Raw genomic sequence first — 17,753 nt, forward strand, 5'->3', positions numbered from 1 at the left:
TGAACATAGTAGAAATAATCAGGACAATAACCCCTTTTCACCCTCCTTGACTTTATCCTCCGTGTCAGCATATTATAATTGGGAGCAAAATACCTAGGAAGATTTCTTTTTAAAGCTTTTTGGGTGCTGACTTTATGTTTGTAATTACATTGTAGGTTTTGGTTAACACCTGACTATCTATTATTCTTACAATTTGATAACATTTTGACTTTTATACATAACAGCTTGAAAATAATAAAATTTTGTGTCCATAAGAATGCCACATCATTCAGACAGTTAGTACAAACAAGTGAAGTTCGGAAGAATTACAGAAATGAACAACATGTCTATGTGAGTATGGGACCCTAACCAGGCAAGATACAATCTCCTTGGGCCTCACTTGCTTCATCTGTAAAATGAGGGGGCTGGACTAATTAACCTTGAAGGTCTTTTCCAACTTTGAATTCACGATTCTAATTGATTTATTGGTCAAATGCACCACACATATTTTAGCACCCAACTCATTCAAGGACAATGAAAATAAGAGTCAAAGGTGAAATCACATCTAGGGTGGTCACAGAATAAATAGTTTTAAGAAGCTAGCATCTCAAAGTATAATTTTTGGCTGCTATATGGCTCCTACCTCCCTGGGGAAAAATTGCCATACTTAGGCCAAGGGAGCAGCCTACATGTATAAAGAGTTCTAAGAAGCAGCAAGTTTGCCCTGTTTGGCTGTGATGGCAACACCAATATTTTAAAAACCACTGGTTAAAGTGCTCTTCTTAGACACTGTTTATTGACAGGGGAGCTACAGCTGCAGCTTCTCAATGCTAGGCTTTTTTTGAGAGCTGGTTTGATGTTTTCAAGGTTGTTACTAATAAGTAAAGTTCAAAGGTGTTAAAAGGTTGCCAGTTAATACACCTTCAGCTCAATCCTTTTTTGTTGACTCAATGCAAAATCAATCAATGCAAAAACAATTCTCTAGTAGTCAATTAAAAAAAAAAAAGGGACAAAAATTTCCTCAAAATGGCAGAGTTTATATAGGATTGGAAGGAGTGGAGAATGGAATATAATTCTTCCAAGGAAGTTAGAGTGCTATGTTAGAGTAAAAGGCAGATTTCAAGGGCAGAGTCACTGCTATGTTAATTTTCTTAGGCACATCCAACTCAAATGTTTCTTACAGACTGTATACTTGGTTTTTTGCCGAGGTAACTGGGGTTAAGTGACTTACTCAGGGTCACACAGCCAGGAAGTATAAAGTGTCTGAGGCAAATTTGAACTCAGGTCCTCCTGACTTCAGAGCTGGTGCTCTATGTACTGCGCCCCCTAGCTGCCCCTGACTGTATACTTGGGAAATAATGTGAATTTCAGGATTTTCTCTATGTTATTTTCTATCCCAAAAAACCCAAGGCCCCAGTTTCTGGTGCTGGTGTCTCAAGTAAAGATGTAGGATGTCAGAGGAATGTGTTGATTTTGTATCTTAGGAACTGTTGAATCTACACAGAATAAAATAACAGATACATTTCACCAAGAGAGATGGTAGGTTAGTGATGATTGTCACTGAAGGGCCATTCAATATGTTCCAGATATTATCGACTCCTGATAAAGCATGGGGTTGAAGTTTTGGCAGGTTTGTGTGTCAGATGTCAAGAGCTTCTGTGACTATGACTGTGGTACTATGTGCAATTGGGGGGGGGGGGGAAGCAGAGAGAGAAGCATTTAGTCTTTACTTTCAGAATTTGGGATCCAAAAGGCAGAAAGACACCTGGCTGGTAAGATATCCTGAGGGCTGGGGGGGGGGGGAGATATGGTTGTTTTCATTTGAAAAAAAAAAAAGAGAGAGAAGCACAGAAGAAAAGTGCCAAAAACCAAAGATTTCCTTTGTCATTTGGTGAAATACTTAAGGGTCTCCTAACCTGTCCCTGATTCATATCTCCTTCTCCCCAGCATAGCTCCAACCCCTCTTCCCTACAGGTTTGGGCTCCCTTGTTTGCTGTGTGGCAGGTGAAGTAGGAGAGGATTTGGTTTGCAGCCTGGTGAACAGATATCAGATGTTTGTACATAATATATAATTACTCCAGGACAACTGGTGCTGGCAGTGAACAGCCATAAGGAGGAAAGCTGAATAGTTTGGAGTATTTAGTGCTATTATTTTATTTTTCCATTTAAAATAATAAGGACCCTATTCTATTTCTCGACAGATGGATTTCAGAAGGGAGGGTTCAGCTCTGCACAATCATTGTTGCCACAGTGTAACTCTTCTTACTTTGTGGGGTTTAGCAGACTTTTTTTTTCCCTGCCCAGTCCTCAGAAAGCAGCAAACTGGCATTTGTTTGAGCCCTGACTGAGGTGTGGAAAATCTGTCAAGTTTTCTCTGCCTCTCACCCTGACCACAATTATACGGTCCATGCGCAGATTAGCTGCAAAGTCACTCTTACCCCAGGAGTGACAACATTTCCCCCAAATAAAAAGTTACCTACTGTATCCTAGAGTGGCCGTCTGTGGTATAAAGACAGAGAGGGAGTCATGGGGGGGGGGGGGAGGGAGAAATGCCTTCAAAAGAAGCACATAACAACGGAAAAAGTAGCTGAAACAGAGCAGCGACAAGGCAGTAACAGAGAGCTGCATTGTCACGAGCTGAGTAATCCTATGACACACTGCTGTCACTCACCAAGAGGCTCCCTGCTGAGCCCGCTAGACATCAAAGACCGCCCCATACCATCTTACATGCTCTTTATCAGCTAATCAGCCTATTCTTCCCTAAATAAAGCCCTCTTAAATCCCCTGCTCACAGGGGTATACCAGTCCTGTTGCCCATCTGCTTGCGAGGGTCAACTGAAGCAGGAGGCAGCGGATTGTTCTCTCCCTGGTGGCTTCTCAAGGTAAGGACAATGCAGTCTCCAATTCCCCCTCCGACCTCCCCTTCTCCTCTAGCCCCCCTATTCTCCAGGATCTGGGGAGGAGCTGAAGACATCAAAATCTGAAACATAGCTATTTAGATGAATGATAACTAACAAAATTTCCAGTAATAATGCATGCCAGCTGCCAGAATTTATATTTACTAGAAATACTTAAGTTGGAGGTAGGTATGCGGAGGAGTGAAGGAGGTGAGAATTGGAAACAAAACTGTAGTTTATTAACAGTTATAGTTTCTCTGTGTGTGGGTGTGGGTGTGTGCGCTCGCGTGCGCATTTTCCCGTTTTCTTCTGCTAGGATATATCCCAGTGTCCCCATTTTAAAGATGGAAAAATGGAACTTAGAGTTGTAAATGTCTATCCAAAAGCCACCAGCTTGGAGGTATATTTCTCCTTTGAACTCGAATGCTTAATCACATATACAAAATCAATGAAACTGGAAACATTTCTGCAAATCTGAAATGAACCAAACTCAAAAATCCCCAGCTCTAACTCCAATATGTGGCAGTTTAGTATCCTTGGCACACAAATGAACATCTGGGTTGGGGAAACCTGAGGGGGTTCACCTTTTCTCCCTTAGGAGAGGTCTTAGTTCTCTTGCAAGGCAATCATATAATAATGCAAATTGTCAGACCTGACCAGGACAATTGGTGAGTGGCAGCAGGTGCCTGCTCCCTCCGTATCTCTGGCCTTCATGGCTACTTTGAGAGAAGCAGAGCTGCCACAGCATGGTCCCTGTTCCCACTGTGGCACTGGAATGCAGAAGCCGACTGACAGAGAAAACGTCTATGAAGTATCTGTGTGGAGGATTTATATAGGATCTTCTTCACAGGATCATAATCCTTTTATTTTACAGGTGAGGAAACTAAGGGCTGTCAGAAAGCTTAAGTAATTTCCTAAGGTCGTGAGGTAGTCACTAATATAAACAGGATCTGAATTCAGTTTTGAATACGTTACTATAACAACATAAATGCACATGTAATATATTAATATTCCTGAGGAAATGTTAATATTATTTAAAATAAAATGTTCAAGAAATTTTAATTTTTAACTTAACAAAAAGAATTTTATAAAACACACAGGCATCCAAAATTCAGATCCTGTTTAAGTTAAGTTTAATGAACCCTGTCTGATTTTTCAAATCTATTTACCATCTTGTATCACAGAAAAACTAGGCATTGTCAAGGTTGATGAGGCAACAAAAACAGGCTAAAGAAAACTAGGTCAACAGTTCTTGTTGAGGCAGAGATTCCCAACATGGCAGCCTTATTCCTGGCTGCCAAGCGTCTCTGTCCACTAGAATCCCATTTCCGGTACCCTTTTATCTCTACCTTCACCTTTTACTAATTAGACTTTAACTTTACTTCCAAATCCCTATAATAAACCTTTTTATCAATCTAGAAAAAAAAAAAAAAAAAAAAAAAAAAACAACAACTTCTTGTTGAGTGTCCAACACACAAATAGTGTTTTACAAAGACATATACACACAAAAAATAAATTTATGTTGCAAAACATGGGAAATCATGGCCTTTGCTTAGGTATGCCCAAAGAGGCAGCTGGGAAAAGTATACTGTAGTATTCATTATTGCAATACAAAAAGAGTAGCATGCTAAGCAAATAGCAATTGTTTTGAATTATTTGAGGATCCCCCTTTGGCTTCAGAGCCAAAGAAAAGTCTTTTTTGCTCCCTGCATAATTCAAGAGTACTTAAACACTGCTTTCTTCAAGAGTCCTTTTCTGCTGATTGGTTGCTTTCTCTGTCCCACTCCCATATCACAAGATTATCCAATAGTATTTTATGTTTGTTTGTTTTAAATCTCTATGTATCTACCTATGTATGTTGACTCTCCTAATAGAACATAAACTCCTTGAGGGTGGAAACAGCTTCACTTTTGCTTCTGTATCCCTGGCATCTAGCAGCAGATGCTTCTAGTTGTTAGAATGTAATCCTGCCTACACACAGATTAGGGGACAATCTAAGAATAGATACACCAGAAAATCTAGCCATACTTATGTCACTATAGTTTTCAGGGAGATGTGGCTTAATTAACTTATCAAAGATTCCCTGGCCTCTGTGTGTTTTGGAGGAAAATTAAGGTTGGTAGCAGGGGCATGTCTGTTGAATGCAAATTTCTGAACAACATGACAACCTAAAGATGGCCTCTGATCAAGCCAGAAGAGACTTCGGAGAACACCTAGTCCTACCTCTCAATTTTACAAGGGAAGAAACAAGGCAAAGTCTCTAAGTTTTTGAAGGCCACTGTCTTGGTCTCTAAGGAGTCTAAGGACTCCCTTACTCTTAAGCTCTCATTTCCTTCTAAGTGGATAGAGCCCACTGATTTCTTGAGTCTGTCAGGGCTAATCTATTTCAGGGCCATGGAGACCAGAGCTTTCTATAGCAGTTTGTGGTATAGTGAATAGAGCACTGGGCTTGGAGTGAAGATCAAAGATCAAATCCAACCTTGGACACTTTCTAGCTTGTGTGATCCACTTAACTGCTGCCTGCCTCAGTTTCCTTATCTGCAAAATAGGGATCCCTATAGTACCTACTTTGCAGTATTATTGTGAAGATAAAATGAGGTATTTATGCTAAAAAAAAAAAAAAAAAAAAGCTTAGCAGAGTGCCTAGCACATAATAGATACTACTGGCCACTAAATATGTTCATTCCCTTTCTATAGGTAAGTGGAACAAAAGTTCATTACCCAAACACATCTGTAGCACTCCTACACAACTCCTTTCCTTGGCATCCACTCAGCTCCTTAAATTAGCTGGATCTAATTGGAGGTCATTTATATCTCCATGTCAATAACATTAAACAATCTAGCACCCAACATTTGAAAAATACTATATAAAAGGACTTACATACTTATAGGGAAGGGAAAGAGGAAGGGAACAAGCATTTATTTACTAAGCAACCATTACATGTCAAGCACAGTGCTAAAAACTTGTCTCTTTTGATAACATAACAGAAATCTATTAGTCATCAAACAAAGCCATTGCTATAAACCCTGCTCTCTTAGTGGGCTACTGCTAGGCATGTGCCCAAAGAGGGTCAATAACAAAAAAGAAAGATCCTACACACAATAGAATATTCATAGCAGCATTTTTCATGGTAGCAAAGAGCTGAAAACAAAAGAGATAATTGGAGAACAGCTAAACAAATTGTGGTCTATGAATAAATGGAAAATTATGGAAAGATCTACATGATTATGCAAATTGAAATAATAAGAATCAAGAAAACAATATATACAAACGACCACAATTATATAAACACAAAGAACAATAATAAAAAGAATATCATGTTATAAAAACATAATGACAAAGTTTAGTCCTAAAGAAGATATATAAGAAGACATTTCTCCTCCCTACAATTTTGCAGGGAGTCCAATGATACACAACACTGCATATAATATACACTTTTTCGATGGATTTATTGGTTTTGATTTTTTTTTATTACACTTTAAAAATTTTTTGTTATAAGGGATGGTTCTCTGGAAGAGTATAGGGCAAAATATATGTAGGGATAAGGGAAAATGTCAGTGATATAAAAACAAAAGCTATCAACAAATCTATTTTTGAAAGTAAGCTTTAAAAAACTACTTAGTTTTCAAAAACAAAAAATCAATGTGATGATAGGATAGGATTTTAATCTAATCTTAATTACCCTAAAAAACTTCCAAAAATGGTGGGTCAGGATTGGGAGGGTTGGAGGCATTAAATGTAAAACATTATGTAGTCATTATGAGTGGTCTATAACACAGGTAGTATGAAGCCAAAATAGTCACAAAACAGAACAAATGCAACAGGGAGAGACAATGATCATATTAGGCAAGCTCCTGTCCTTCTGAGGGCTGAGAACAAATTTGATCATCAAAATCTTGTTGCAATAGTCTCTTATAGTGTCAGGCCCAATAGGTCTCAATTTCTAAAAAAGACTTGAAGAGGTGAGAGTAGTTATTTTTTTTCTTCTATGGTAGAGACCTACTATAGTTACTGGAAGATACTTTGGCAATCATTTGCCTCCAGAATAAAAGAAGAATGGCTTCATATTGAGAAGCATGCAGATCCTGATTCTTATACTTTGACCAAAAAGGATAATATATTTACATTCATCTCTGGATGTATGCTCAAAAAGTGGGCATTTGTGTTTTTCTGTGTTTATTTGTACATTTGGTAGGAAGAAAGGAAATAGTTCATCTTACCTTTTCAATTTTGATTTCCTTTTGTTTCCTAAAGAGGCACTCAGATTCTGGGGAGCATCTCTCAGTCCAAAGCTCTTGGCCACATGACCAAGATGGAGGGACCGGACATGAAAAATGTGCTTCAGATCCTTGGGGTAGGTTGCATAGGCACGAATGAAAGATTGCAAAGCTGAGAAAAGAGAAAAAAAAAAAAAAAAAGCGGCTCAGATTCCTGGACCATTATTTATTTGTGCAAAAGTTACAAAACAAAAGTTTATTTTGCCAATCCTGATACATGCTTGAAGTAATGAACACAGTTACTAACACTAACTCTAATTACCAGGACTTGTAGAATAAGCATTTCCCTTGAATTAAGCATAGAGTTTTTGAGAATTCACTTAAAAACCACTTACAGTAAACAAGAAAATGGGAAAGAATACCTCACCCAGACTCACCCTACATAAAATGTGTACAGGCTCTTTTTCTCATTGGATTTTTCAACATTTTTGCTTACTGAATTCAGGACAAAAAGAAGGGAAAAGGAAAGAGACAACATGCAACGAAACTAAAAGAGTCTGGGTCAAGCCACATTCCCTGAAGAATGTCCTGTGGCTGTTCATCCAATGTCCTGTCAAAAGGGAAGTTGCACCAGGAATATAATTTTAGCTCCTTTAAAGACAGGAAAAATGAGAACTTTGTTCCAGATGACACAGTAAGCCAGAAACAAAACTGGACAACTAGGCCTTGTCTCTTCAAGAAAATATAGCTGTATGCCCAGTTCCCCTCTTCTTACCTAGCAATAACAGTTAAGATTAAATGTATGCCCTAGACTCACTACAAGAGGGAAGGAGGGAATTGTTTTGGAAAGTAACTCTCTGGTAAGAGACCATTCCCATTTCTATACCTATTCACTTTTGCCCCCAGCCTTACTCTTTCTGCCAACTACTGCCTACCCCTGCAATCTCCAATAGAAAGAAGCACTAAACACTAACCTCTCTTGCCCTGGCTTGTTGAGCCACTGGACCAGCAAGTTTGCCCACAGCTTAAATGTAATCTCCCAGCAGCATCAGGAGATTGGCGTTTATGAACAGTAATAAAAAGTGTCATTTTAGCAGATCAGCTCTGGGAAGAATCCTGGGAATCCATCAAAGCTCTATTTACTGAGTAAAGTGAACTCCTTTTCCCAATCGATGAGACATAACCAAGGCAACTCTTCTGCACCTCCCTCTCAATTCTGTGTCACTGCCTTTTTTAATAACTGGGGACTACTATTTCTAAAGAAAACCTTTAACATTTCAAATGATCTATCCACTCAAAGGGTTATGAATATAAGGGACAATACCAGCATTATTTGGGCCTTGGACACACAGCCACATGTTAAAACCATAACATAAGTCCTTAAGGCTAGAAAGGACTTTAGAGAGCAACTAATCCAATTCCCTAATTTTGTGGCTTATGTCACATTTATATAACTGGCTAATGGCAGAGCTGGTCTGAGCTCTAGTTGTAGACCCCCCGAAGACTAAGCCCAATCTCCTGGTGTCATACCATATAGCCTCTCTTCCAGAAGGCCAAGGTGACAAAACCCAATATTATTCAGGTAATACAGGCAAAAACAAAAAACAAAACAAAACAACTCTTGTTTTGACCCACCTTCAGCAAAAAGACATTTTCCTTTTTGTCTGTTACTCCAAATTTTCTATACTCTTGCCTCAGGTCTGCATATAATACTGTGTATGTAGGGACCCCGTAAAATATACATCTGGCATCATGCTTCTTGAGAAAAGCATTAGTTATTTGACTTCCACCAATGTCGATATACTTATTCTTCTTCCTTTTTTACCCCCAATCAAAATAGCTTGAGATTGAGAGCCTTGGTCCCAGGAGAGTCAAGTGCCCAACTCACAGCTTTACAGGGATAATGAGTTTGCCAGGAAATGGCAGAAAGTGTTTTCCCTCCAGACAACTGGTCAGACAGCATTTCACACTGCATATTTTTACTATGGAAACTCCTTGTTCTCAAGGCTCCTGTTCCACTGGGGACAGCGACAGTTGGTCATCCTCACATACTTGCATGGACACCCATGTTCAGCTAATTCGGAGGGGCATGAGCTTCAGAGGCAGCGGCAGATGTTTGCATGACCTTCCAAGGGTCAGGAAATGGTTCACTTTGGCAGTGACTGTGATATGCAGAAGGACTGGGGCCTGGAGGGCAAACACAAGAGGAAAGTAGAGGAACAGTAAAATTGTTATTTTGGAGAAGGCAGGCTGGGGAGAAGCCTGGGCAAAAAGCAAAAAGCCTCTTTGTAGGTCCTGATTCTTAATAATCACCTTTTGGGAGAAATAATCTTAGAAAAAAAAAAAAACACTTAAAAAAAATTCTTCCCACGAGTATTTGTTCTTTTTGATAAAAATGCTTTTTTGCATTCTGGACTCACAAAGCAACTTTTGATTGGCGAAGTCACCTTTTGGTGGTGTAATGTAAGTGTTGACTTGAAGATAGGTGAAAGGGGGGCAGATGCCAGTTCTGATTCTTACTTTGCTCTGTGTTCCAGATAAGTTATAGCCCTCTGAGTTTCAGTCTTCTCTGTACCAACTTTACAAGGTCATTGTGAGCATTCTCTAGGCCTAAAAGTGCTCTGCAAAATTTGCTATTATTGATATTATTTGAGACCTAAAGAACTGTAATTCAAGGATTGGTGATTCTAATGATCTGCATATTCTCCATGGCCAAGGAAGATTATATATAGCCTCTTCATGCCCTAGTAGATCATCTTCATGTGCTGGTGTGGCTAAAAAAAATTCCTTATCTAGAAGCCAGACTAGTGAGCAGCTCTGAAGGCAGAACTAGGACAACAAAGCCTTTCTAGCTCAGTGGGGCTAAATACTCTTGATGCTCCCAGGTAGAAGGGCCATCTTCACACCACAATAGGGCACTGGTGGAGAATTTGAGTGAACAATATATTTACAGAGGGGAAAGGGCAAAAAAAGATAAATGCCACAATTATTCTATCCTACTGCTCTTTAGGACATTTGGCTAAGAGGGGATAAGTATTTGCTTAAACAAAAAAATGGGGGCCTCAATCCATTGGAACATTTTGCTGTGAACAAAGAACAACATTTTCTAAAAATTTCCTTGGGGGAATAATGTTCTCCAGAACTCATAGGTTGGAACTGCTTGCTTTCTCCCCAACTCAATGCAAAGGTGCTGTGGGAAGTGGGACAAAGAGGCAACTTCCCGGAAAGTGACTGCAATTAAATGGTGTTTATTAACACTGACTGGGTCAAAAAATGCAAAAGGAAAACAAATGCATCTCTGGCACAATCTCCATCAGATTTTCTGCCATGAAGGCAAAAGCCAGCTGCTTTGTTAATTATTCATGACCAAGAAGGGAGTTTATGGAAGCAAGTCAATAGGGAAATTTGCATATGCAGATTGCAATTCAAGAGAAAGGATCATACTTGCAATCCTTTTGATGGTGGTAGTTATGTCATGAATACAATACCCTTTGGGTGCAAAAGGTATGTATGTTTTCCCAAAACATCAATTCATAGACCTGAAGGAGACAAGTATAGATGTACCTAAGTTTTGCATTTTTAAAGGGGTATGTAATTTGGTAGACTGAGATCCACCAAAGGTAGTTATTAGACACAGAGTAGTGAAAGCCTGATCCATCAGCAAATAATTTAATATTATATGCTCAGCTCCAAGATAAACAGACATTTTAGAATGTGACTTTTATTCTTATTCAAAATAAGAAAAATAATTATCTGCAGTTTATTCATGCTTTTGAGTTTAATGATCACAAGGAAGAAAAGAAACTCAAAAATAGAGTCATATCACATTCCTACTAGGATTGGAATTGAAGTTTCATTTGTCATAGCTTTCACTCCAACTCAACGCATATCTATACAAAGCCTACTATTGATGAGATTCTAGTAGCAGTCAAAGAGTTGTGAAAATCCACTTTTGGTCGCAGGTCCTTCGTGAAAGAATTCATGAACTTGAAGAGTTTTAGGTGGCAAAAAATGGAAATTTATTGTTGGATGAGAAGTCAGCTTTGTTAAGAAACTGACTTCATAGTGGCAAAGTCCTATTAGGGAAATGGAGGCTAGCACTGAGAAAAAAAATGTCTTCTTAGTGGGCAGGGTCCTTGCAGACAGCTATATCAAGGGACAAGGCATAGTCCTGCTTTGGACATTCTGCAAAGAAGTGAGTTTAAAATTGCCCTTTAATAGGGAATCTGAGGCTCTGGTTTAAGGTTGAAAAGAGAATCAAAGTCCCCAGACCTAGATCTCCAACTGAATGGGAAATCACTTTTGAAGGCTTTTGGAATTTGGAATTTCATGAAAAAGATATCAGTGGGGTGATTTGCCTTAGAAAAGTCCCAGCCAGGAGGACATGCTCTCTTTCATAGACTCTCTGGAGTCTGGGGAAGATGGCCTGAGACTCAAATCTCCCTTCTTTACAGACGAAAGGGAACACAGTTTTAGAGTGATAATGTTACAGATTTAAAGGGAACATAGTTTCACACCCCATCACTATGATCTGTGCAACACATTTTTCTTGGGGTGAGAGATACAAAGATGAAAAACAAATAAACCCAAGTCCTCTAACTTAGCTTATTAAGTCCTGAGTGCTTCATCCTCAATGTCTAGGTCACCTAGTATCACTTCTGCCTCCTGGTATGTACTATCCAAAAACAGAAACCACAGGATTCAGATATTGCCTCATTTCTGATATTACATCCTTTAAGCATTATTCACCTTGTCCCAGTGTGTGCTGGGTGTGCGGAAAAAAGCAACCAGGTCATAGTCCCAGACAAGTGTACACTATGAGCAAAGAGGTTCTATAGCATTAAAGGTTCCTCAACCCACATACTTGATTTCATCTTAATTGACAAAGGTACATCAAACCTAGTCACTCCCAATCCACCTCCAAACATACATTACACCCACTAAAAACAAATCTCAAAGCCAAGGCAGAACTGTCCAGATTCAATCAAAGGCATCAGCAGACTTCCTCACTATGGACCTCTCATGGTCACACCCCAAACACAATTTCCCTACAATCGTTCTCTTACTCTTGAGGTCAGAACTTCCTGGCTGCTCTCTCAAACAACCAATAAATATACAATAGCCACAAGAACATTTCCTGATGCTCCAAACACTGGCTTCCATTTGCAGCAATCCCTTTGATAAGGAATTCTTCCATGATGAGACACATCTGTGCCTCCTTTTGTCCTATTAGTTCTAAAGTGTTCCTAGCTCCTAATAAGCAAAATATAATGGGCGAAGAGAAAAGATAAGACAAAGACAAAATCCTTCCAAACAATCTTAGAAGGAGAAATCACTTTCAGCTAGGAGTACATAAGGGAAGTTTCCATATAGGAAATGGCCTCAAAGTAGGCCTTGATGGAAGAGAAAGATTGTGAAAGATGTGTGTTGTAAAAGTAGCAGTTATGATCTACTCTACATACAACCAAAGCCAAGAGGTAAGAATATGGAATACATTAGTTTATGTTTGTTGCACCTTCATTATTAACACTGCACCACAGAAGCATGGACCCAAGTATTTACTGCAAAAGGTTCATCTTATATCAAACAAATAGGCACAATCAAACCAATATCCTACAAAGTTACATAATGAAGTCTTAAGAATAGAATCAATCATCACTTGAAGGTAGAGCATTAAGGATCCCAAAGCTGCTCAATTCAGCAGAAGAAAATGTTAAGAAGCAGGATGATTTTGAAGTGGCTGCATGGTGCAGTGCCAAGAACACTGGCTCTGGAGCTGGGAAATCCATGGACGCATGTCTTGTTAGAAACAATATTATACTTGCATTATCTTCCTCATGGGGTAGTTGTGAGAGAAGTTCTTGGTGAGTGTTAGAGGGCTGTGTAGCATTCATTTTGTAAATGATTGATCTCAATGTGATATGACAGGAATCACAGAATTTAAAGTTGGAAGGGATTTCATTTGGCCTCGAGTACTAATTTTATGGAGGAAGAAACTGAGGGTCAGAGCAAAGATACCAGAAAAGCAATGTCTTGGTTGATCCCTAGGCTTTCTGGTGATATAATTTTCATCTAAATGAATCTGTTGGCTCTCAAGATAGCAACTGACCATGATTTTAAAAAGCATTTTCAGCTCTCAAGCCAAGGATCCTTTGAATCAGGCCCCAAAGAACAAATGCTATCTGCACATCAGCCATGCCATGTTACCACTGGGGGACAAACGGGGATTCAATAACAAAAACAGAGTTTTGATTTCCCAACCACATTTTCCCTCTTGCCCCAAAATAACATTAAAAAGGTCAGACTGACAACCGGGTGATTCAAGAAGCCATAATAACAATAATAACAATAACAACAATGCTAAGTGTTTCACAAATATTATCTCATTTGATTCCCACCGTAGTCATGCACTGCAGGTGTTATTATTATTTTCACTTTATAGTTAAGATTATATGACTTTCCCAGGATCACACAGTTAGTAAGTATCTGAAACCATATTACAGTTTCAGTTTTCCTGACCCCAGCCCAGCACACTGTACACTGTGCCACCTAGCTGTCTAAATTTTAGCCTCTGAAAATTTGTGTTGAATTAATGTCCAACCCTGCATAAAACTTCCAAGAATTGGGCATAGAACCTTTAGTCTTCCCAATAAGACTTGTTGGTATTGTTCTTGTTTCCCCAGAACTTTTAAAGTGTTCTCACTTTAAAGTTGCCTAGGTCCAACATTTTTACCTATTGCTCTTGACAAGGTAGATATCACTTATCTATAATTGTTTCTTTTGTCATATCTTTTCACAAAAACAGGTACATAAAATGGAAAAAAACTTAACCCTAAGATCCTAGTCATTGGGTCAAAGCTCTATTTCTAATGTAAGCCAAGATAAATCCTCATTTGTGCAAAACATGTGAAAGGATGAATTAACATTTAATATCATTTTAAAGCCTCTTGCGTCTGTTTCCAAACCCAGTAGAATTATTGAGCTTGAAGGCTTTCACTAGTGAGCAGAGACCCTGGGTTGGCCTCTAACCACCTCCCACCCCTTACCCCCACCTCAGTGGGGGGTGAAGTGGGAGCTCCGCTGACCTATCCATTCAGTAATCGCCTAAGAAATCCACTGACCTTTCTTTGCCCAGGAGACCTTCTCCGCACTGGCATGCACGTAATCTTCAAATGCTGTCTGCAAGACAGTGGCTCGCTCACGGATTTCCTGGGGGCCAACACTGCGGGATTTCTGGGAGGGTGGCGGAAGGATTAAAGGAAAGACAGAATCGGAGTCAGGAATAATGAAGCAGTTTATAATAGATTTAATAACAGTAAAATCACACAGTAACCACCTAGGGGCCAAAAGGGGTAATCCCTTCAATATTACTAGTGAGGAAAAAAAAGGGAATATAAAGATGTTAAAGTCAAGCAAAGATGAGGATGGCTTTGTGCAGAGAGCAAATCGGTTTTAATTTTTTGTGTTTCTGACCCCTTATCACTCACATTCAGAATGAGAGATCATCGGTGACACTTTGGGATTTACTAAGTCCAGTTTGGATGTTTAAAAGTGTCACTGAAAATAAATTGTGTTTTCAAGGGAATCTTGCATTTTGTACCTTTCTGTCTTATATTTCTTTTCCCTCTCCAACTATCAATCAGACTTTACACAATTTCTGGGGGGGGAGTGGGGGAAGCCTTCCATAATAGTTGGTCTATAATTTGGTTTCCTAAGTTACTTTTATGAAGGGTAAGTTCATAGCAAGTTTCTCTAATTCCCTGGGCCACTCACACTTGTTACTCTACGGTTTGCAATGAAGGGTCCTGAGTTGCTGCAGCAAATCAGGTCTAAAGGAAGGCATATGGACTTTCAAAGAGCTCTGCAGCAAATAACAAATACTGTTAAAACGGCATGACATCTACAAAACTTTATCATTCTCCTCCCTGAGCAGTTTGCTTGAAGAATCACCCTTCCTTTACGCCCTCAGTCTGGGGGTGGCGGTTTCATTGCCAGATCTTTCAAAATCAAACAAGAATGCCTTTTAGCGAGGACGAAAAAGAAAAGGGGCCAGCAGGACGGAGAATCGGAGATCGGCTACCACGCCCTCAGGCCTCTGGGAGACACACAAGGTAGATCCGGAGTGGGGGATCATTCCCCGGCACTCCTCATCTCGGGGGAGCCCTGGCCCAAGTCTCTGTGCTGGGCTGGCTGCTCTCGGGCCTGGACTCGGGTGAATTCCCCTCCACTGTCATGGCAGCCAGAGGAAGAGCAGGGAAAATAAAAGAAAGGCTTGATTCCTCTGATCGATGCACCTCTCTGTACTTAATAGAGACTTAACAATCTGAAAATGTTTTTAGTTTAGTCAAATCATCCCTTGCCACCTGTTTAGCTGATGACAGTGTAGCTGATTTCACGGTACATGGTCCCCCTAAGGGTTTTCTACGATAAAATGTCAAGAGAAAAGTCAGCAGGAACTGTGTTACGAAAGTGGACATTTGCTATTGTCATTAACAAGGATTTTTTTACCCCCTTAACTGATGTGAAATGCAAACTCCCTCCCCCCCTCCCTTTTCCGTTAAGCCATCTCAGCAGCACAACTGTCACCTTCCCAGCGTTTTTTAATATGAATGTGAAATTAGCGAAGATGCCCTTTCCCCTGGCGGACAGAATCCTCTGTTATTAAAAAGTAAAGCACTTTAATAATGAAAACTTTTTCCTCTTTTTCCTGTGTTTTAACTGTTTAAAATTAATGAGAAGGGCAGAACGGTTGTCAAAGCGATATTGAAAGCCGGGCAGCCAGGACCGAATAAGCACAAAAATCCCTCTAGAGTGTTAAATAAACAGAGCTTCAGCCCTCTCCGAATCCCTCTGTTGGTTATTGTATACATTCTGTAACAGCACTCAGAATAGATCTGAGAGCCAGGGAGGCAGAAAGGTTTCAGAATTCCAATAAAGGCCTCAAATTAAAGACAGCCTGGTGCGAATTCCAGGAGAAAATTAAAGAGACCTCAAGCTTAAGTGACAGGTGACTTGCTTCTGTGTCACAACTGTCAGGGGATTTAGTGATAATATGGCAATATATTACAAAGGGCTTTTCTTATTCCCCCCTTTAGGTTTCAAAATGAGGCATCTTTTCTTCCTAGCCCAAAAAAATTATATGTGTGTGTGTGTGTGTGTGTGTGTGTGTGTGTGCGTGCAAATATATACATATACATATCTATGTGTCTATATACAAATAAGTATATATATGTATATACACATAGATAAATGAGTGTATGTGTGAAATATGTAGAAAATAAGAGAACAATCTAGGTTGATGGTTTTGAAATAGTAAGGTCAATTTGAGAAAAACAAAAGAAAGTTAATGGAAAAAATAAAATGTGCTTATGAAAAAGCTTTTCTTTCCTTCTCTAATCCCCACTTACCCCCCTTCCAGAAATACTTTATTTTAAAATTGCCCCTCCTGAGAATGAATGAGGCATTTTTTGAGTTGTCTTCTGGGGAGGACAGTCTAAATTTAAACTGAAAATGGAGGGGGCCAGAGTTATACTGCATAATCTCAAACCCCAGACAGGTAAAATGCTCCCTTAATGAGAATGGGTCAAACCCCTGAAGGCATATGAATACCCCATAGGATTGGCTCCCCCACCCTCAAAAGCACAGAGATTCAGTATTGGTTAATGAAGCTAACTTGCAACCAATGGAGTGGAGGACAATGGTTGTTAAGGTAGAAAAATTGCTATCATTTTTTGAGCATGCCATACTCTTTCTGTTTGGAAGGGCCCAATGATCTTGGGGAGGGTAGACACAGATCAAATAGGAGAGAACAAGAAGCTAGTGATCTGATTTTAATATTTTACAATGCCCAAGGAAAACTCAAGTTAGGCTAAGTTTCAAGACTCATTTCATAGTAACAAGAAACTTGTAGCAGAGACAGTTTGGGGCTTATTTTTATAAGGAGGGAAATTTTACAACCCATTAGACTAAGAAAAAGATCAAGAGAAGTAGGCCAAACATATTTTTTTTTGGGGGGGGGGTTGTAATAAATTTGTGGTGGTGGGTTTTGTTTTGGTTGGTTTTTCAAAGAGTGTGCCCTAATATTTCCAGCTTCCAAGATGGTTTTAAACAAAATGGAAAGATTTTGCTTTAATCACCTTATAGCTAGGCTGATTTTTCCCCCCAAGGTCCCTAGAACCTTCTGAGTGTTTCCCAGTAAAGTTGAAAGATCAGATTTATTCTCTTTGTAGGTGGGTGAACATTCACACACCCAGACGTAGCCATATATATTTTATATACCTAAATATGAAATATACATTTTACAGGTAGTTCACCACTTTCTTATTTCTCACAGAAGCCCAAAAAGGTGTGCGCTGAAGGGATACTTATAATGGACTTCAATCGAGCTGGGTGAAGAAGAGCTGCATTATAATGAGGTTTCTCTATGTCTGTGTAAAATATATAGTGATTGTATCCACATGCATCTGCATAGTTCTTCGTAAGACAGAGGAGATCATGTAAATTATGAGAAGCAAGTTAAGTTGTATGTATTCAGTTCTTCACACAAAGTAGGATTAGAAATTGCATATGGTACCTATTCTATTTTTCTCACTATTCATCTGTGTCAGGATTGTCTTAGATTGAATCAGCATAGATTAGCTTGACTATTTTGATCAAAAA

At 39.3% G+C, this 17,753-nt stretch overlaps 1 protein-coding gene across 5 annotated transcripts in view; it reads right to left on the minus strand.

Moving 5' to 3' along the window:
* Positions 1-17,753, minus strand: part of DDX31 (DEAD-box helicase 31) — a 98,873-nt gene that overhangs the window by 16,776 nt on the left and 64,344 nt on the right. For 4 of the 5 annotated variants that reach the window (XM_074293976.1, XM_074293975.1, XM_074293977.1 and 1 more), the window contains 2 exons: positions 14,216-14,327; positions 7,098-7,266 (listed from right to left, as the gene is read on the minus strand). In XM_074293976.1, coding sequence (XP_074150077.1) covers positions 7,098-7,266; positions 14,216-14,327 — 281 coding nt within the window. Of the gene's footprint in view, positions 1-7,097; positions 7,267-8,729; positions 9,282-14,215; positions 14,328-17,753 lie in introns of those variants that run through there. The other variant, XR_012486897.1, reaches the window with a different exon arrangement.

This window comes from Sminthopsis crassicaudata, chromosome 2 (genome assembly GCF_048593235.1).
Source record: "Sminthopsis crassicaudata isolate SCR6 chromosome 2, ASM4859323v1, whole genome shotgun sequence".
Lineage (NCBI taxonomy): Eukaryota > Metazoa > Chordata > Mammalia > Dasyuromorphia > Dasyuridae > Sminthopsis > Sminthopsis crassicaudata.